At 43.1% G+C, this 18856-nt stretch overlaps 1 protein-coding gene across 1 annotated transcript; it reads left to right on the top strand.

Moving 5' to 3' along the window:
* Positions 1–9066: 9066 nt before the first annotated feature.
* On the top strand, positions 9067–9471 carry TMEM60 (transmembrane protein 60). Its single transcript, XM_074169159.1, has one exon. It carries the CDS (start codon positions 9067–9069, stop codon positions 9469–9471), a length of 405 nt encoding a protein of 134 aa, XP_074025260.1.
* Positions 9472–18856: the final 9385 nt, after the last annotated feature.

Below are 18856 nucleotides of genomic sequence, written 5' to 3'. Positions count from 1 at the left end.
AGAAAAAAAATAAACACACAGCTGAGGGAATCCATGATCCAGGATGCGAGAAAACATCCAAAGAGATCACTGGGCTGTATTTGGCCACACAAACTCTCTACCTAACCCAGCCCCACAACGGCCAGTAGTCAATACCAAGCAAAGCGTATGAGCAGCACGGCAAACATAGAACAAACTGTCCCTTAAGACAGCTGAACACGAAGAGTGTTTAGCTGCCAGGCTGGCATCTGCCAACCACCTAACCCCCAAAAGCATCTGGCGCTGGCCAACTTCCAAAATGCAAGGCTTGCATGACTTCATATTTGAGGCTATATTGCTTTAATTTCTTCTCCCACTTTGCAATCGTATTTTATTTTTTAAGAACAAGAACCACAAATGTATTTGCAAATAGGAGCTCAATCCAATGCTTGAACTCATTCCAGGAAACTATCTAGTCTCTCTGGAGTACGTCTACCAAGACCACCTCAAACAAACAAAGAATTAAATACTGAACACTACATGTCTCACTTAAAGTGTATTCCCAGCAGAAGTGAATTTGGAAAAAATCCCTTTCGCACATTTAAATTAAGAAACGAGAAAATAGCTCTATGAACTCTTCAATATCCTCCCCTCAACTTAAAAAAAAAAAAAAACAAAAAACCCAAACAACACACAAACATAAGCTATATTTCCAGACTTCTTGACAGCATAATGGCTCTCTCTATATATGCATACATGTTTGCTCTAACTTCAAAGCTGGCCCTGCTTTGAGATGGGGTTGGACCAGACTGATGACTCTGGACAGCAACCCCTTTCAACCTAAATTATTCTATGATTACATGTAGAGGATACCCAAACACTACACAGTAATACATTATAGCCCTAATTACTATTAACTCTTCTTTTCCCCTATAGGCAATTTATTAAGCTCTTATGTTCTCCTTACAAATTAGAATATAATTTCTTCAAGCAGTTAACCGTTTCCTCTGTACCCAGCAAGAAGGACCTTTACGAATTACGGCACAGTAAACTCAAGAGAGAAAACATGGTATTTAAAGCTTTCTAAGTCTTTTATTTTTCATGCCACTACATATCCCAAAGCGAGTAATGGTCAACTCTCCTTGAACAGTCAGAAGGAACAGTACCTCTGGCAGAGGTATCCTAAGAGTTTTGTTTTGTTTCCTTCATAAAACATAAAAACATTACAGAAAAAAAAGAAGGCCTACCTTGTTCCGTGGGCAGAAACAATTAAGTCTGTCTGTTTTTACCAGTGTACCATGGCTCCCTATTGTCTTCTCCACCTCACCCAACACTTTTTTTCCTGCCCCCCACCCATATTACGGACTGCCGCAGCTATTTGGCTGGGCCAGTAGCAGTACACACCACGATGGCTCAGAGCTTAGCACACAGACTGGCCAGCAGTTACTTGCTCTCCTTCTGAGGAAAGAAGGGACTCAATTATAACTTCCTGTCTTTGGGTGGGAGCATTAATTTGGGTCCAAAACAAATATGAAATTATAAAAGTTATAAAACTTTTGTCAGGTACTTTTGACAAACATTTTATAAATTTGTCACCGTGTAAGTACTCTATGTCTTTCAGCTGCCATTCAATTTGTTTTCATTGTCTGACTGACTGAAGTTACTCAAACAGTAGAAGACGGACAAAGAAAGTAACTGCACAAGCTTTGTGTCCTTAGCAAACCTAGCTAAAAATTCACATGAACTGTTGGGTAATGTTGGTTTATTAGGAAGAGAACTTCCTCACAGACAAAAAAAAAAAAAAAAAAAAAACACCACCCAACCCTGTGACTGTTATCACTCTCACTCACAGAGGTCCTGAGAAAAGGAAAAAAAAATGTTTTTATTTTGTTAACAAAATTTCTACTATAAACAAGTAGAAGATATGATACTTAGAAAAAGCCTGGGAAGACAGTATATGTAACTTTGGAGAACTGGAAAAGAAATAATGTCCACTGCTTTCCAGTGACCCCTGCCAGCTGTGACAGGAACAGCATTGTTCAACTCCAAGAGCCGCTCCACCCTTCACTGCTTGGTTTACCGCCTCAGACAACGTTGACTGGAAGCCTGTTTAATGCACTTATGCCTCCCTTCTAATACAACATCAATACTCTGTTTCCTATTTCAAAAGCCTACAGGGTTTTGAGTTCTCCCAGAATTCTCACCGATATTAGGTAGCTATCGATACAGCCAGGACCAACTTTTTGAGACAAGCAAAGCTAACTCTGCTTTGGGAGAAATCAAAAACTACTGGAGTACTTAAAATGCTCTGTGGAGTTCCCAGCAATTCCCGACAATTCATTTGTACGTTACATTCCACACAACACAAGAGGAAAAAATTCTACTACAAGCATTGAATCAAACTAACTAGGTTTCCAAATTCTTTTTCGGATGACTCAGGCTCCTGTTTTATCCTTTATAATATTTATATCCAGAATAAAAACATACATTGGCAGCAAAACATAGCAACAGAAAAGTCAACTGCACAAACATTCCACTTCAAACGAGGATCAGGATCTTAAACACACCAGTTCCAAGTATCACTCTCAACCTTCGCCTTCAGAAATGAAAACTGCAAAATTTTGTAGAGCTCTGGGAAAAGAAAAGTCAAAACTGACAGAAGTATGATGTGTGTACATACATCCGTTCATAAACACCTTACTGGAACAAAAATAAGACTTCTGAGAACAGGATTATCCTTTCCAGGGAGTCACAAATAAAGAGGCAAATCAAAGAAGATCACCAAAACCTTCAGAGCTACAGAAATAGCCAAATACATACAGCTATTTATAACCCAGAGATTTGATCACAGAACACTTTTAGCCTCTAAACCCAGGAAAACAAAAACATTTCATGCCAAGGACTAATGTATATAACAGAAATATATCCTTCTGCCACTAAGTGACCATTCTAAGTGCAGCTAAAGATACTAGGATTCACTTACTAGGATTAGCAGGTTATTTCAAGTGATGGACTTCTCTCTGATAAAACAGATACCACCATCTGTTTAACATCATCAACAGGAAGATATAAGCGGGCAAATTACTGATGACACACTGTATTTAGTCTCATTCCTATTAGAGAACTTGTGTGTCAAAATCGTAAAACCAGCTGTATTTTCTGTAGGAATGTTTCATCACAAAGAATTTCAGAACATTAATTAAAGTTCTTTCAACAAGTCAGGTTTTCCAATTAATTACTTTTTCCAAGTAATTATATGACAGATGGATAAGACACTGGCAAATTTGGAACAAAACGCAAGACTCAGCAGCATTACTTTTCAAGTGACCAGTAGCATGTAAAAGCAGCAAAAGACAAAATACCAAACGTAGGGCTTGAGAATATGGACTTTTTGTTGCTGAATCTGATACACCTGAGCCACATGCACTCAGGGACTGTGTATGAAAAACAAAAGAAGCAAACGCCTGGGTAGTTCTACTACGGGGTGATCATTTTCCCCCACTGCTCTCTCCTTTGTTTCTCATAGAAAAAACAGCAAATAAGACACCTACCAGAGAAATAAACCTGACAGAAGAAATTTTAACTTATGGAAAGTGGCCTAACATTTAGATTCCCAAACTGAAAAGCAAGGACAATACGTGGGGTGCAGACAGGTTGTCATTGGATTAGGGTATAAAGGGGAAAAAGTGGGGTAAGGAATAAGAAAGCACCAAAAGAAGAGAAAGGTGTGTAAAATACAAGAAAGAGACGAGGTGAGAGATGAAGGTGAAGATGCTGAAATGTAGGACCTTGAAAGGAAAGGAGGGGAAAAAAAAAAAGTCCTATCACCTGACACAGGCGTTAAAGCAGCTCGATATGCATTAAGGCAACTTACCAAGGAAGAGATGTATTATAGAAGTCAGACTTAGCAAGTCGGAATAACGCGTACGGCAACGGCTCAAGCCTTGGACCATAAACTCAGCGATGGGAGGCCAACAACCCTGGTCGCCGAAGACTCATCAGGAACGGCCGGAGCCGTGACACGGCCTGGCGGGAAGGGCCCCCCTCATCGGGGGAGGCGGGGGGGGGGGCACCCGCGTTAGCTCCCGCCTGAGATCCCTCCCTCCCTCCCGGAGGCCGCGGGCCTGTGGGCCTCCCCCGGCCAGGCTTCACACCGGGGGGCCGCGGCGGCGGGCCGGCGGCGGACCCTCTCCCGCCGCCCAAGAGCGGGTCCGCCGCCGGCCCGCCGCCGCGCCCCCGCCGGGGATGCGCCTACGGCCGGGCAACCCCCGGCCCTGTCACCCCTCGTGGACCCGGTCGCCCTGTCGCCCCTCACCGAGCCGGTCGGCTCCCTACCCCAAGCGGCGCCTGGAACTTGCCGCCCCCCCCTCCTCCTTCTTCTTCCCCATTGACCGAGGCGAGTCCCGATCTTACCGGTCGCCCGGTGCCGCGGGGAGGCGGCGGCGGAGCAGCGGGGCCAGAGCAGACAACGAAGCGGCGAGGGGAGCGCGAGACGGCGAGGAGGCGGGCGGGCGGGCGCGCGCGAGGCAACAGCTGAGGGGAGGGCGGGGGGATGAGGAGGCGCGCGGCGGCGGCAGCAACAGCGCGCCACCTGAGAGGGCGCGCGCCGCCGCCGAGGGTGGGGCGGGGCCCAGCGCGGGGCGGGGCGGTAGCCAGCCGCGCCCCCCCCACCTCCCGCCTGCAAGGCGGGACTGGCGGCAGCGCTGTCCAATGAGAGCGGGAGGGAGGCGGGTCTTCGCTTTTGACGGACAGCTCTCGGGGAGAGAGGCGGGGCCGGTGTGACAGACAGCCCCCTGCACGAATTGGCGGCAAAGAGAATGGGGGAGGGGGCGGGCTCAAGGCTGACCCGCCGCCGGCCGTGAGGGGGCGGGCTGACCTTAATGGGCGTCGACACGACGGGGAGGCGGGGATTACCTTGAGCGACGTTGCCGCTACCCAGTGACAGCGGCTCGCGTTAGGACGTGCATAACCACTGCCCAATGGGCAGGCGCGGGGCGGTGGGTGAGGCGGGCGGTGGGTTTCCTGTGGCGGAGCGGGCGGGGAGGGCCCGGCCGCCCCCTCAGCCGCGCGTCCGGCCCAGTGTAGCCGGGCGAGAGGGAGGGGGATGCGCCCAGACCCTGCGCGGGGAGGCGGCGGCGGGTCCGTGCGAGGGCGGCAGCGGCGCAGGGCGGCCCGGGCCCCTGCGGTAGGTGGCGGGGGAGGGACGGGGCTGGGACTCAGGTTCCCGGCAGACGAGGCCTCCCCCACGGTGAGGGGAGCGGGCCCTCTCAGCCGAGGGAGGCGGCGGGCCGGAGCGGGGCTGTGGAGGAGGCCGGGCGGGCCGGGGTCAGCCGCGGGGGCGGTGAAAGGGGGTGGGAGCGGCGGGCGGCCTCCCCTGCCTGCCGGGCTGCGGGCTCGGCCCGGCTCCTCTGGCCGCAGCCCCACTGGGGGCAGCCCGGGCTCCCCCAGCCGAGGGCAGCGACCGTGCCCGGCCGAGACCGGGTCGGGCCCGTGCTGGAAGCGGCCATTCTGCCTCAGGGCACGGCGAGAGGCTGCGAAATCGCTGTCGGGGGCTTTGCTTGGCCCCGCACCCTCGGTCGGTTTGTCTCCTCCTGTGCCTCTGAATAGTTTCAGATTTTTTATTTATATTTTTTTTTCTTCCAGCCGAATTCAGCAATTGGGAGTCTTAAAGACGCTTAAATTACTGTTTTGCTGAAAAAGAGTGAAACAAGCACTCCAGTTAAGGGGGGTTTGTAGTTTCGTGTTATTTACACTTTTAAACCTGCATAGACTACCTGAACTAAGAACGCACCAATTGCAAGGACAATTTGTGAATACCTAACCTGTGTTCTTACCAGACTAGTTTAAGCGTGGCTTTAAAACGGGGCAACCGGAATATTTCTTTCTAGGCGTTAAATTATTCATACCTACTGAATTGGTTTTAAAATGTCATTTAATCATGCTGGAGTTCTATTTAATTTGCTTTCAGTATAATATTATTTCTTCAACTTTGTTAGGTAACGTTCAAGGCTTAAATTTAAATTTATAGATGTGTTATCATTAATATTGAGCTGAATGTCATGTGTAAGTTTCCCTCCTCTATTTTTTTCCTTCTAAATAGGATATAGTTAGCTTTCATAATATTCTTAATTATGTAGTCCATCCCATCAAGGTTAGTAATGCTGCTTAGATAGTGTTTCTCATTACTGAAAATTTTCACTTCCTACTAATTTTAAGAGTCCTATAAGGAGTCAAGAGCTTTTTTTTTTTTTTTAATTTTTACACTCTGCCTTTAATGTTCCTTCAGTGTTTTCACAGAAGAGCTGGTTCAGACTTGTATCATATCTGCATCCTTTTTCCAGTGTTAACCTTCTTGTGGTAGCTGGCCTGTAGCTGAGAATCTGCCAATAATCCCCTTTCTTTCCTAATGAGAGATGGTCGAATGCTCCCTGTAATCAAACCCTGCATTATGTCAGCTGTATCCCCAGCTGTGAGTCTTTAAAATTTGGTAGCTTCTGTTACTTGGACTAGAGGACTAAGATCTCAAAAGTACACTTTGATTTTTTTGAGTTCTCACAAAAAAGCCTCTGAAATTGGAGTCCTGCCCAGCCTTGCAGTTATGTGTCTTAATTAGGTCAAAGAAAGGTAGTACAACATCCCACAGTGAGTTTTCTGCCTGTGCTTTTTGAAATTGTTATAAAGTGGTTCTGAACACTTAGGAAAACTGAAAATCTTTTCATCAAGTGAGCAACCTTCAAATTGAGTAGCCCCATCTAAAACCTCTGTAGTAGCTTTCTATTTCTTCCAGAGACAGTCGATAGCACCTCCTCCGAGTATCTGATACCCTGATACTTCTAACAGTGTTAAATTCCCTTTTTCCCTTTCAGGCCCAAGTTTCCAGTCTGTTTCTTTGGTTTCTGCTTTCTCCAGTTTGTTAGTAAGAGATTCTCCTCCTTGTAGCATGTGTAGTATTGATTTCTAGAGCTGGTTTTCAAAAATGTTCTCATGAAAGGAATGTTGAAACTTCATTTCAGATCACTACTCTCTTCACTTTAGCTGCAGACTTGCACTTGAGAATATTGGGAATGTTTTCAAAATCCTGGAAGTACTTCAGGCAGGTCATAGTCATTGCTCTGTAATCCTCAGCACCTGCCAGCTGGTTTAGGTATGTTTCTATAACAAGAAAAGAGCAATGCTGTCTAAACCTATCTAAACCTCCTAGCTATCTAAAACTCCTCCTTTAGCTATCTAAACCTTTAGCTATCTAAACCTCCTCCATTTTTTTTCTGTCCACTTAGGAATTAATTCTTGTGTTGAGTGTCACTGCTAAGCTTCACCCCTTCCAAAGGAGTGGGTCTCAGGTCCACACTGCTGGCAGCTGGCTTTCACCAGACCCTTCAGTGATCTGAGTGGAACTGAGACAGCAAAAAGCAAAGTGTAAAAATCCTATTTAAACTCCTTTTTTTTTTTGGCTAGTTCAGCTCAAGGAACTGGCCTGCTGTGGGTCACACAAGTGTCAGCCCTAACACAAGGGAGGGGGTGCACTGACAGTAACTCCAATTTATATTATTTTAGGCTAATCTAGGTCTTTTCCTTAAGAGAATTGCCACTACTATCCACTAAATTAAGCCCCTTGAAACTTCAAACCCAGACTGCACAAAAAAGTAGGCATGTTGAGTTCTGTATCGCATGATACAGATGTAAATTGTAGGATAATTTTAGCGGTGTACAAGATTGTTATTCCTTAGCTCTAATGTAGCAGGTCATCTCCTAACTAGTTAAGCCAGCAGCTTTTACTCCCTTCCTCCTGGGAGATAAAAGTTCCAGTGCTTATGTGAGCACAAAGTTGGTTCAACTTGCTAAGGTGGCAAAAAAACCTAAACCAGTTAAAAAGAAAAAGGTGCTGATTGATAGATTTCTGCTTGTTCAGCGAGTTTAATAGGCTTGATGGGGTGATCTTGTGGGCATCAGTGATAACACTGAGGAAGCAGCAGCTTGTGGCCAGGGTCATTGAGGAGGCAGGGGAAGCAGGTCTTGTGCTTCCCTCCCAGCGTCAGCTGGTAAGGATTAGGTGCTTCAGAACACATCATCTCACTTTCAGTAATTCAAATATTTTTGTAATCTAGAACAAATCAAAGCTCAGTTTCTTATTTCAAGTGAAAGAATATCTGTGTTCTAAAGGGAAATATCAAATTTTTAAAAAAATTAAGAAACCTATTTCAGCACTGTTTCACTGGTATGTATTAATTATTGATCTTTGTTGCATGAAATCTTCAGGAAGGTTTCTGAAGGTAGTTCTTCTCACCCCTGCTTTTTGTACCTGCAGTGAAAAGCTTCTGGCAGATGCAGTGGTAAAAACCTTGCAGCTAGGAATACAAAACCTAACTTTTACGACTGTAGTGGCAGATGCACTTATCCTTGTTTTTCTTTTGTCATGACTATATAGACATTTGAATATACTACCAAGCCAATAAACCTGAACAGTGTTTCTGTCAGCCAGTGTCTGCGTACTTGAAACACCTGCCAGAAAGCAAACGTTATCCCTAGTTTTTAGTAGTTCTAAGGTTGCTGCTTGGCAGAAAGTGCTCACTGGCTCAGGTTCAGCCTGGGTCATTTCGGCTGCAGCTCTGCAGGCTACAGGGTCTTTCAGATGACTTGTTATTCATGCTTGTTAGTTGGTTTACATGTTGTTATGATTATTTTGTTACAGAGAGAGAATTGTTAGGTTTATTTTCAAGTGTTAACTGTGAGTGCCTCAGTACTGGAGGAAAATGGATCTAAACATGTTCTTAGCGTACAGAAATCCCTAAATGAGTTTGACAGCTAGTTTAGGATTAAAGTATAATTTGTTTCACAGAACAAATTTAAATTAAGGCAGTTGCCACAGCAGACTTAAAGCATTTAAATGGAATAGTTGACAAGACCAAAATGGAGTGCTTTGCTGAGAACGGTAGTTATAGAAGAAACGCTAGGAAGCAGTATGTAGGTGGGAAAGCAAGAACAAGAAATTAAGTCTCCTTTACAGAATATGCTTAACGGTTGTGCAGAGACATCTTTTGATGCCTTCCCCCTTTTTTGTTTTGTTAGGTTGTTGCTGGCAGTGAAAGACTTCCTCCCAAAGCTGTTTAAATGAGAATGTCCCTGGCGCAAAGAGTACTACTGACATGGCTTTTTACGTTACTCTTCCTGATCATGTTGGTGCTGAAGTTGGATGAGAAAGCACCATGGAACTGGTTCCTCATTTTTATTCCAGTCTGGATATTTGATACTATTCTTCTAGTTATGTTAATTGTAAAAATGGCTGGACGGTGCAAGTCCGGCTTCGACCCTCGCAACGGCTCCCAAAACATCAAGAAAAAAGCCTGGTATCTCATTGCAATGCTACTTAAATTAGCCTTCTGCCTTGCCCTCTGCGCTAAACTGCAGCGATTTACTACGATGAAACTAGCCTATGTATTTATCCCTTTGTGGGCCTTGCTGATCGGGGGTATGGTTGAACTCGGATACAACATCTTCTATGTACGAAGAGACTAAGCTATACTGTGCGGGCTTCAACACTGAGACTGGTACCAAATTACTGGATTATTACTGCTTTGCCACAAACTTCATCTCCAAATTAGAACGCCAAATAAGAAACCAGTTGAGCTGGAGACTTTGTCTAAACCAGGCTGAAAGTAGACTTGTTCCATTTTTTTTTTCTTTTAAAACTGTCACATATGTTCTTGTAAATAAAAGTATTTGTTCAACATAAGGTGTTCTAATATGATTATTATTTGTTACATGGAGTAAGACACAGGCTCTTCACACGCAGGTAGAAGATCTCAAAGGAACAACAAATGTTCTACCCCAGAGCATTCAGTGGAGTAATAATCCTTGGAAACAGTAGTACTACTTGTGTTGTCACTCAAGAAATAACCAGCTACTATTAACTTCTATAACATGCCAGATTTGCTTTAAGAATCAGAATTGATAGCTGCCACGTAAGAGTGAAAAGGGAATAAAGTGACTCAGCGTTTTCTTTTTGATAGTGAGAAGCCACCTCCAGCCTGAAAGACTAAAAATAAGCACTTTTTTTAAGCTGCTGAAAAAGACAGGGACCGGTTTGTAGCTGAACTGTGCCAGCAGTCCAAGATCCAGAGAAGAGGGAGACAATGGTGATGACTTTCCAAGGGAGAAATCCCCAGTGCGGTAAAAGGGAGAGTTCTGTAATGCATTTGTACCTGCAGGAAGTGATACTTTAAGGAGGAAGATGTTTTTTAATACCCTAGTATATTAAATCTCTGGGGGTGAAGCCTTGGCTTCATGGACTACTGGCAAATTCAGATGTGAGTAAATGAACTTTTTCAAGTAACGAATGCAATGAATGGGACTTCTGGGAAGAGCTGGAACCATGGGCGTATTTTGTGGACTGGAAGTGCTCTTCCAGGAGCTGCAGTGACACCAAATTCAAATGTAAGAGTTGCCTAACACATTATTAATGTGCACGCTGAAGAGACCGATCCCTTTACAGTTCCTAGCTGCAAAAGAATGACCAGTGAATGAAAAGAGCCCAGGAAAAAACGTCTAAGGTAACAGGAGGTGACTAGGTCAAAGCATCTCACAAATGAAATTTTAATTATGTGCATTGAACTGTACTTGTCCATAAAAAAAAAATATCTTCCTGAAATGTTTGGATTTGCTTGTGCTGTTCAGTCACACAGATGTGGGCATAGATACACGGGAACCATGTTGTCAGAGACTGCTGGAAGGGCTTTATCTAAGAAAACCTGTTCCAGTCCAAGGCAATGGATCTCCATTCAGAACATTAGGCAGCAAGAATTTAAGTCATGTTTGCTTCAGAGTGGTTGACTGTCCCACCTTGCTAAAGGAGAAACCAAGGACTAACAAGAAAAAAAAAAGCTAATCATTAGCTGTTGTTAAAAAAAATGCAAAATATTCATAACCCTTTATTATAAAAATAACACATCAACTTTTACTAAGGTTAACATAATTTATAGGGAGCTGAAACTTCCATTTAGAAATCGTTTCCCTCGGTGCCTATCGGGAACAGTTCTTTTTGGGAGGTGCATCTGTGCCCTACATAGTTGTGAAAAATACTTCATGGAAGGACCTTAAGTCTCTCAGCCACAGAGCAGAGTTTTACCCACTTACACAGGGTTCCTGTGGCTGCTTTCACTGGCTTTGTGATTCTTCATATTAAAACAACGCTTGTGATTAGGATTAACTGGGGAAGGGGGAAGAGTGTCCACCTCGGTACGTGCTCTTGGGCCTGCTGAACATAGGAGACGCAGGAGTGAGCATGCGCGTATACACGCTATGTGTAGGTATACGTATGTGTGTGTATATATACGGTATAGAGAACACGCTTAATTTGTGCATCCAATTTAGGTCTCAAGTGGTTCTTCAGTTCTTCCAAAGGGAAGCTAGGGTCACTGAGCTTCCTGGGATGCAACATTCCAGGTATGGCCCACAGCAGGCAAGCTAGACCTCACGTCCAGTTTTTACTGGAAGGTTTAAAAATTTATGGAGAAGGAGTGTCTAAAGACCTACCGCCAATTAAGGTAAACTTTTATGAACCATTTAACAAACACTGATGGAAATGCACAACAAGCATTTACAGACACACACACTCACTCGTGGCTGTTGGTACATGGTGGCACCAAGCATAAAACCCAGTACCCAGAGTTGTTCCCCACAGAATAAAGAGCAAAAAAGCCTTGTTCCCACGATGCCAAAAACCCCCTGCGGAGCTCAGAAGAGCAGAGCAGCTTCCCTCAGTCAAGCTGAGGGTGTCAACAGATCGTTACAACTTAGCAAACGATGGGAGAATAAGAACTGGCCTCATTAGGACTTGGTATATTATTAGCAAGATGGGCCACAAATGGAGACTGCCCCCTTAATAAACCCCTTCTGTTCCACAGATGTAACAATTAGCTGAAAGTTTGGCATCTCTAATTAACTAGAATTGAACACAATTGTTCCAAATCTCCTTTTAATTGCTGCCTTGAATTCAATAGAAAAAGATCAACATTTCAGTGTTTTGGTTATGGGTTTGGCTTTTTTTTTTTTGAAGGGTGTACGTATCTTGAAGTAAGTGACGGTACTTTTGAAGCCAAAGCAGATGTTTCTCTCTGGTGTCCTACAGGAGTCACACACAAATTGATTTCCTTCCATTAGCAGATGATGTTTTTAGGACGCAGCCCCTTTGTTCGCAAGTTCCCTGTCCTTACGGAGTCACTCCGGTAAGAGCAATGTCCCTTTTGACTTCGCATTTTGTATCAAATTTAAGTGACCTAAATGGTGCTGGGGCCGGTGTACACACAGACGTGCTTTTTTGTTGTATCAGAACCTCATTCAAAACAGTTTATGATCCAGAGTACACCGCAGCCTGCAGTGACCTTTCTAGAAGCTGCTGCAGGAATTACCGCTATTCAGAATTACCCTGTTCTCAGCCTGGAAAAGGGAATGAGTCTTCCTCGCACCTTAAGTTTACGGGCTGACCTTCACGAAGCAGAAGTTGATGCTGAGATGGCTCACGCTGATCTGCCCGAAGTGGGCAGGAGGGAATGACGACCCGTGGGGACCCAGCGCGCTCGGGAGCGTCTCCTCCCAGGTACCTGCGGCAGCGGATGCGTAGCGTGGAGGGGAGAAATTTGCCCGTGTTTTAAAATGCCATTCAAGAGCTTGCTGTTCTGAAATGACGCTGGAAGTATTTATCTATACGCATAATAGACTGATGATACATATTCTACATCGTTTATTGCTCTTCATTTATACAAGCTTGAACGCTTCGTTAGAGGCGAGTGTCTGCTTTTCTCTGATTAAGGAAAATACTCAGCGCACAAGTGTGAAAGGTCACAAAACTAAAATTTTATCTATTCATAGTGCTTTTCTTGATTTGTCACCATTTGGGACTAGTATCCATTCTCCTGTACTTTTTATATTTGAGAAATACAATTATGTGACACACACATCCCCACCTTCAACAAACTTCAGCCTGAATGTAATTTATGAGTCTGCCAGAAACTCAGAATTCTAACATTGTTAACTATTGTAACACCACTATATTTTGGTGAACAAATAACATTGCTTTTTCAGTAATAAAGCTCCTGAATTAATTGCATCCTCAGAAAGAATGTCTTTGAATTTATTGGCACAGAGAGCAAAGCACTATCATGTAACACATCAGGCTTTTCTCAATTAAGATTGAGGTAAAATTAACTACGCTGAGTTGGAAGAGAGCGTTTGTACCTTTTCACTGTACCCCTTTGGGACGGGGCTTGTCTCCCACAGGAGCCTTTCACCCCCGAACAGGCTGGCTCTCAGCCGGCTGCTGGAAAGCATCGGGCTTTGGGGACTAAAACAACGTGAGGAGTCACCGCAGTTGGACCGTTAGAATACTATCCAGTATTAATTCAACTTTTTTCTCCTTGTACTTGGAAGTTGGATAAAAAGTAGAAAAATCTGCAACTCAAGTAACGCTATTTCCTTCGGTCTGCCTTTTCTAACAAAGCCAACCTCACGAGCAGGCAAAGGTAAGGGAAGTCTTCACAGAGCGCAGAGCAGCGCAAGAGTAAGAAACAGGGAAGAAATGAGCAAGCTTAGTTTGTCTGCGTTAGTTTTTCTCTCAGTGTTCCGTTTGAGGTTTATCAAGAACTCACTGCTAAAAGACGTCTCTCAGTCTAAAAACTTCGTTTCTGGGATTAGCAAAAGCTCTCGGCTGCATCGACTGGACAGCCGGGTACCCCAGTGTTAGCGCACGTGTAGGATACAGCTTGAGCAGTCTTGGCTTGTGTCACGTTAGGCTTACACACACAGGTCTAATCGTAGAATCATAGTTCTCAAGGTTTTCTTCTTCTTCAGACACTCGGGGAATAGTTTTCTCAGGGAACTGCCCTATTTTATCTCAATACAACCAGATAAAAAAAAAAAAAACTGCCATAAAAAGCTTAGCCCTTAAAACGCAGGCCTAAGCTCTACCAAACACTGCCCTTTGATTAAGCTGGACCGGAAATTCATGGGTAAATGAAAACATAATACCAAAATAGTTAATGAAAAATCAAACTTGATAAAAATAGAAGTTTAAACTGCTGTTTTAATCAACGTTTGTATCAGATTACCATAACTGTACACCAAATATTAAAGGATTATTTTGGACTAATGCCCTTATCAGTAGGCTCATCTATCAGCATGACCAGAACACGAGAAGATCAATGTTTAGCTGGCACTCAAGTACAGCACGCTCCAAAGCAGAGGAAATATTAGCATCGTAGCACAGAGAAAAACAGTGGTTAGAATATCATACACTAAATTTGCAAAGTCGGTATCATCCCTGATGATTCTAATAAAAATAGCAACCTAGATATCGTGGAGTCAATCACTGCTTCTGAACAGAACACAAAATAATTTCCATTTCTAAGAAAAATTAAACGAGTGACTGATGGGAATCGGTTTCCCAAATGTTCCCATGTATGCGGCAAATTCAGTGGGATCTGCACAAAATATCAGCATCGCCTATTATACAGTTTTTAAAGTGCATTTCATCCATGTGAGAACGTGGGAAAATACCAGTTGAACAGCGTGACTCACAATCAAAGAAAGCAAACATTCTCAACAGTGTCATTCACAGCGAAGCATAGATCCGTGAAAATCTGTCCCTCTCGAGCTGTACACGTTCACAGTAAGGTCACAGGCGCTGCCCTGCCTAAAGACAAGCTTCTCTACACATCTGATCCCTAGAAGAAGTGAGTAAAATCACACTTGAGAAGCCTGCAAAGTTCTTGATCACAATTAGTACAGCTTTCATCCCAGCAGCGTCAGGTGGCAGTCTGCTATCTCACAACAGTTGATTTATGAGCACGGAGAACACACAGATTTATTTCAATCAATTCAGCATCCTTATTCACATGCGGATATTGGAAAATAGTCATTTTGATCAATGAATTCCAGTCCTGTGTTTCTTGGAAGACTTACTCAATTTTCCACACCTGTAACGTTGGGATCTGTTTCACAGCATTCCACTATTTTATGTTTCCATTCCCTACATCATTTGCAATGCCAACTTATTTACTGTGCACATGTGTATCTGCTTCAAAATCAATTTTATTTATCACCAAGGAATTCTTTCACAGATGAATACTTAAATGATCACCCTCTGAAATAATACTTTATTTCTAATACTAGATAGAATTAATATTTCAGTTAAAGAAGTATTGAAATATTCACTCTAGTAACAAGGAAGGAAGGGAAAATCTGCATGCCAACAGTACCTGTAGTGAAAATGCTGTTTCAGAGTCAATTTGCAGGCATTTGGAGGGCTGGGGGATGACACAACACTGAGGAACACTTGTATGTAACACATGAAGTCAGTTGCCAGTGAAATGCAAAAGATCCCGTAATTTTAAATAAAAAAATAAAAAAAAATAAGTAGCTACCATCTTGAAAGCTATTGGTAGTGACAGTAACAACATAACTCTTTGCTACCCACAAATATGGTACCAATATCTAGGCAAAACATGTCTAAAATTTCTGCACATCATGTCATTAACTGGAACACCACTGCAAACGCACAGATGGCACCACCACTGCGGCACAGGCAGCAGTTGTCCGAGCTGCAGAACAACGAGGGCCAAGGGAAACAACTAAAACACTGGAGATTTCAGCCAAAATAACAGAAAGATTTCTACATAAGTGAAGTCCAGGAAGGAGAGGGGGGAAAAAGCAATAAGCAAAGACTAGTTTCAGTACATCGGAAGGCATGAGAGATTTATTGCTGAAGCAAAAGTCTGAATATGAAGTTGTACTTGGCCAGAATAAAGGTTATCGCACAGGACCACTGGAAACCAAAGCAAGACCTTTCTCGGACTAATGAGCAATTTGGGAGCCGAAAAAGCCCTCAGCAAGTGTGCTCCCCCTTAAAGAGCAACCACATCAAAATGAAAAATGAGTACACCACAGGCAGAGGACAAAAAATGTCTTTTTTTTTTTTTTTTTTAAAGCAGAGTAAGAAGTATACACTACTACAGCCAGTCAGCCCAGACTGCCTACACCTTTGAGTAGGAAGGGAGTTCCGACAGCCATTGGTAACCCCAGGATCGTTCACGTTCTGTCTGCAAGGAACTCTAAAAATGAGTCTTCTCAAAAAAATCAGAATTAGAAGGATGCATAAAATTTGCAAAAACTGCTGCTTTTTCTTCATCTCTTAAAATTCTGAAAGTGATTTTATAAAAAAGAAAAAAAATATGGGTTGAAGGTGTAGGCAGTTTAGAGGCCAAATGTCAGAACCAGGACATACCTGAGCAGAAGCGTGAGGCCATATCAGCCAAGACCCCTGAGCAGGTCTTCAAAAGGAAACAAAGCTCTGCTCTGAAGTGTAAAGTCATATTTGCTCAACCATTTTCAAAGATGTATTTTTTCAGCCCAGACAAGGCCTATGGTGCAGAAAGCCGTTTGCTGCCAAGGGGGATGTACACACTTCATTGAAGTCTGACAGATTTAAAAAAAAAAAAATACCTAAACCAGAACGAATGATCAGCATACGGATCACGAGCATACAAATAAGAATTGTTTAATTTTTTTTTTAGAGTAAACTAAATAGTTGTGGTGTGGTTTTGTTGTTTTGGTTTTTTTTAAAAAAAAAAAACAAAAAAACAACAAAACACAAAAACCACAAGGTATCTGGCAAGGCTGTTTTGATAAAACTGGAGCCTTCCGCTAACCCACTTGGAAAGCTGCATGTTCAGTACAAACTACAACCTGCAGCTCTTCTCTTCTGCTGTTCTCCAACGGCTGGCACAGAGAAGGGGAATGGAAGGTTCCGTAATTGTGTACGGATGTTCATAAAGCCAAAGAGATTAGGGGTGGAAGTTTCCAGATAAACCAGAAAACACAAAGGGAGCTGAGACCACATTTCTACTATCAGGAAGGCTCAAATTCTTACATGAACCAATTAATTTTTCAAATGAGAATCTGCCAGACTAACAACTTACCACGTCACACATGAATCACTTGCTCATGGCGTGAGGGGAAAGCAAGATCCCTGAGGCTGCAAAACTGATAGTAATCTCTTAGCCAGTGTTAAAGAAAACAGCAGTAAGACTTAAGGACATATTAGCCACATACAAGAGATTCATGTTTCTATTGCTTCTCTAATACGTAATTATGGCTCTATAGGAGTAATGTTTAGCAATTCAAATACTGATATAATGCCTTGACAGATCTATTTTAGACTTAAACAAATCACGGCACTCACCCGTTAAATGGCTGATTTTAGTGCCAGGCGTAAGTACACAGTAACATTTTGAATTTTAACAACCTATGAGCAAAAAACGTTTGCAACAAAAAGGCCTCAGGCAGTTGAATTAGACATCACCCGGAAATCACACTGTTCTGTTGCTACAAATGAAGCCAAAGTGATCACTAAGTGCATCAAGGGTTATAAACTGGGGGTACAACTTTCAGAAGTTATAGGCAAAAATACAAAAAAAAAAATCAGAGATACAGGGGGTTTTGGAAATAACAGGCATAGGATCTTAAGTTTTAAATACTTAGTTGAAGGACAGGCTGTAGGGCAGTTTACTGCTATTTGTAGCTACCTGAAAAAGAAACATCATTCAGACGTATTTGAACTATACAGTAATATGTTACACAGAATTAAATAAGGTAAATGACAGGGGTTTTGCCATTACCACATCAGATGCTAGCTAGCCTTGAAATCCTCCTCCCTCAGAACGCAGCTTAAGAGAATTGAAGCATTCCAGAGGCGGCGAGAGGGGAGAACAGTTAACTTGAACGCCACTGTATTCTCTTAACAAAACAATTCTTACTTCCTAACGGGGACTTGTGAGGACACACTGGCAAGTATCTTTATTGCCTGGCGCTATCAGCATAGGGAGCAACTCACATCCAAATGCGTCTCCGTGAATTTCAGGTCACTGCTAGAGTTGAGGCCTTTACAGCTTGGTAAGTAACCATCTAAATATTCTTTGTTTTGATTTTAGCCAGATAACTTATTTTAACTTATTTAAGTTGGGGGGGGGGGGGGGGGGGGGGATGAGTGGTTGGTTGGTTGTTTTTTTTAATGTGAAATGGAACTGTCTTAACTGTGGTGTGAGCAGGGGAAGAGGCAAGCGTGGAAGGGAGTCTGCTCCCTCACACCAGCTCACTGGAGATGCTCACAGTTACTGGTGGCCTCCTGGAGCCCAGCGGGTGCCCAACTGCCCTCCACTACAGGGCAGGGTTTGCCTCTCTGTTTCACCTTAACATCTGAGAGCAGAGTTTGGGGAGTGCCTTTAATGAGCAACCGTAAGGAATCCTGTGAAGGGAGGACTGATTTTGCATTCTGACTAACCTCAATTTACAAAGAATGCCTCAGCTCTACCTCAGTCTGCTACAGCTCCATTTCAGGCTGCTACAGCTCCTCACCCCACAGCGGCATAAGGGCACCCTATGCATTAGTGCAGGTAGAAACATAACCATTTAGAGAGGCAGTTTAACTGAATTATTTTTTGCAGACCCAAAAATAAAACCAATCTGTTATTATGAACCTTTATTAAGCGGCTCACATTTCAGTATAAATCACACTAAAAAGATCTTTAAAAAAGATATTTACACTACAGTGCTGACACATTTAAAATGAAAAAATTGGTATAAATAAGCTCTATGGAAAAGCCTGGAATTGTCAAAAAGAATTCTGGCTCATCTTACAAAAAATATATATGTTAAATGTCAGCTCTACTCTAAAACCTACAACTCAAAATTATTTAAAGACTTCTTTATGTTAAACCTGCAGTGTTTACAGTGCATCTGGCCCTAAGTGCTTTGATACTTCACAGTTATGGACAGGCACTGAGGAATGTTACAAAGCTACATAACTATTTTCTGTAACAGATGCGAAGGCAAGTCACAAACTTGCCTCACA

The sequence above is a fragment of the Numenius arquata genome, chromosome 2, assembly GCF_964106895.1.
Source record: "Numenius arquata chromosome 2, bNumArq3.hap1.1, whole genome shotgun sequence".
In the NCBI taxonomy this organism is placed as follows: domain Eukaryota; kingdom Metazoa; phylum Chordata; class Aves; order Charadriiformes; family Scolopacidae; genus Numenius; species Numenius arquata.
Note: the sequence above shows the minus strand (reverse complement) of the source record. Positions and strands in the feature narration are given on the sequence as shown.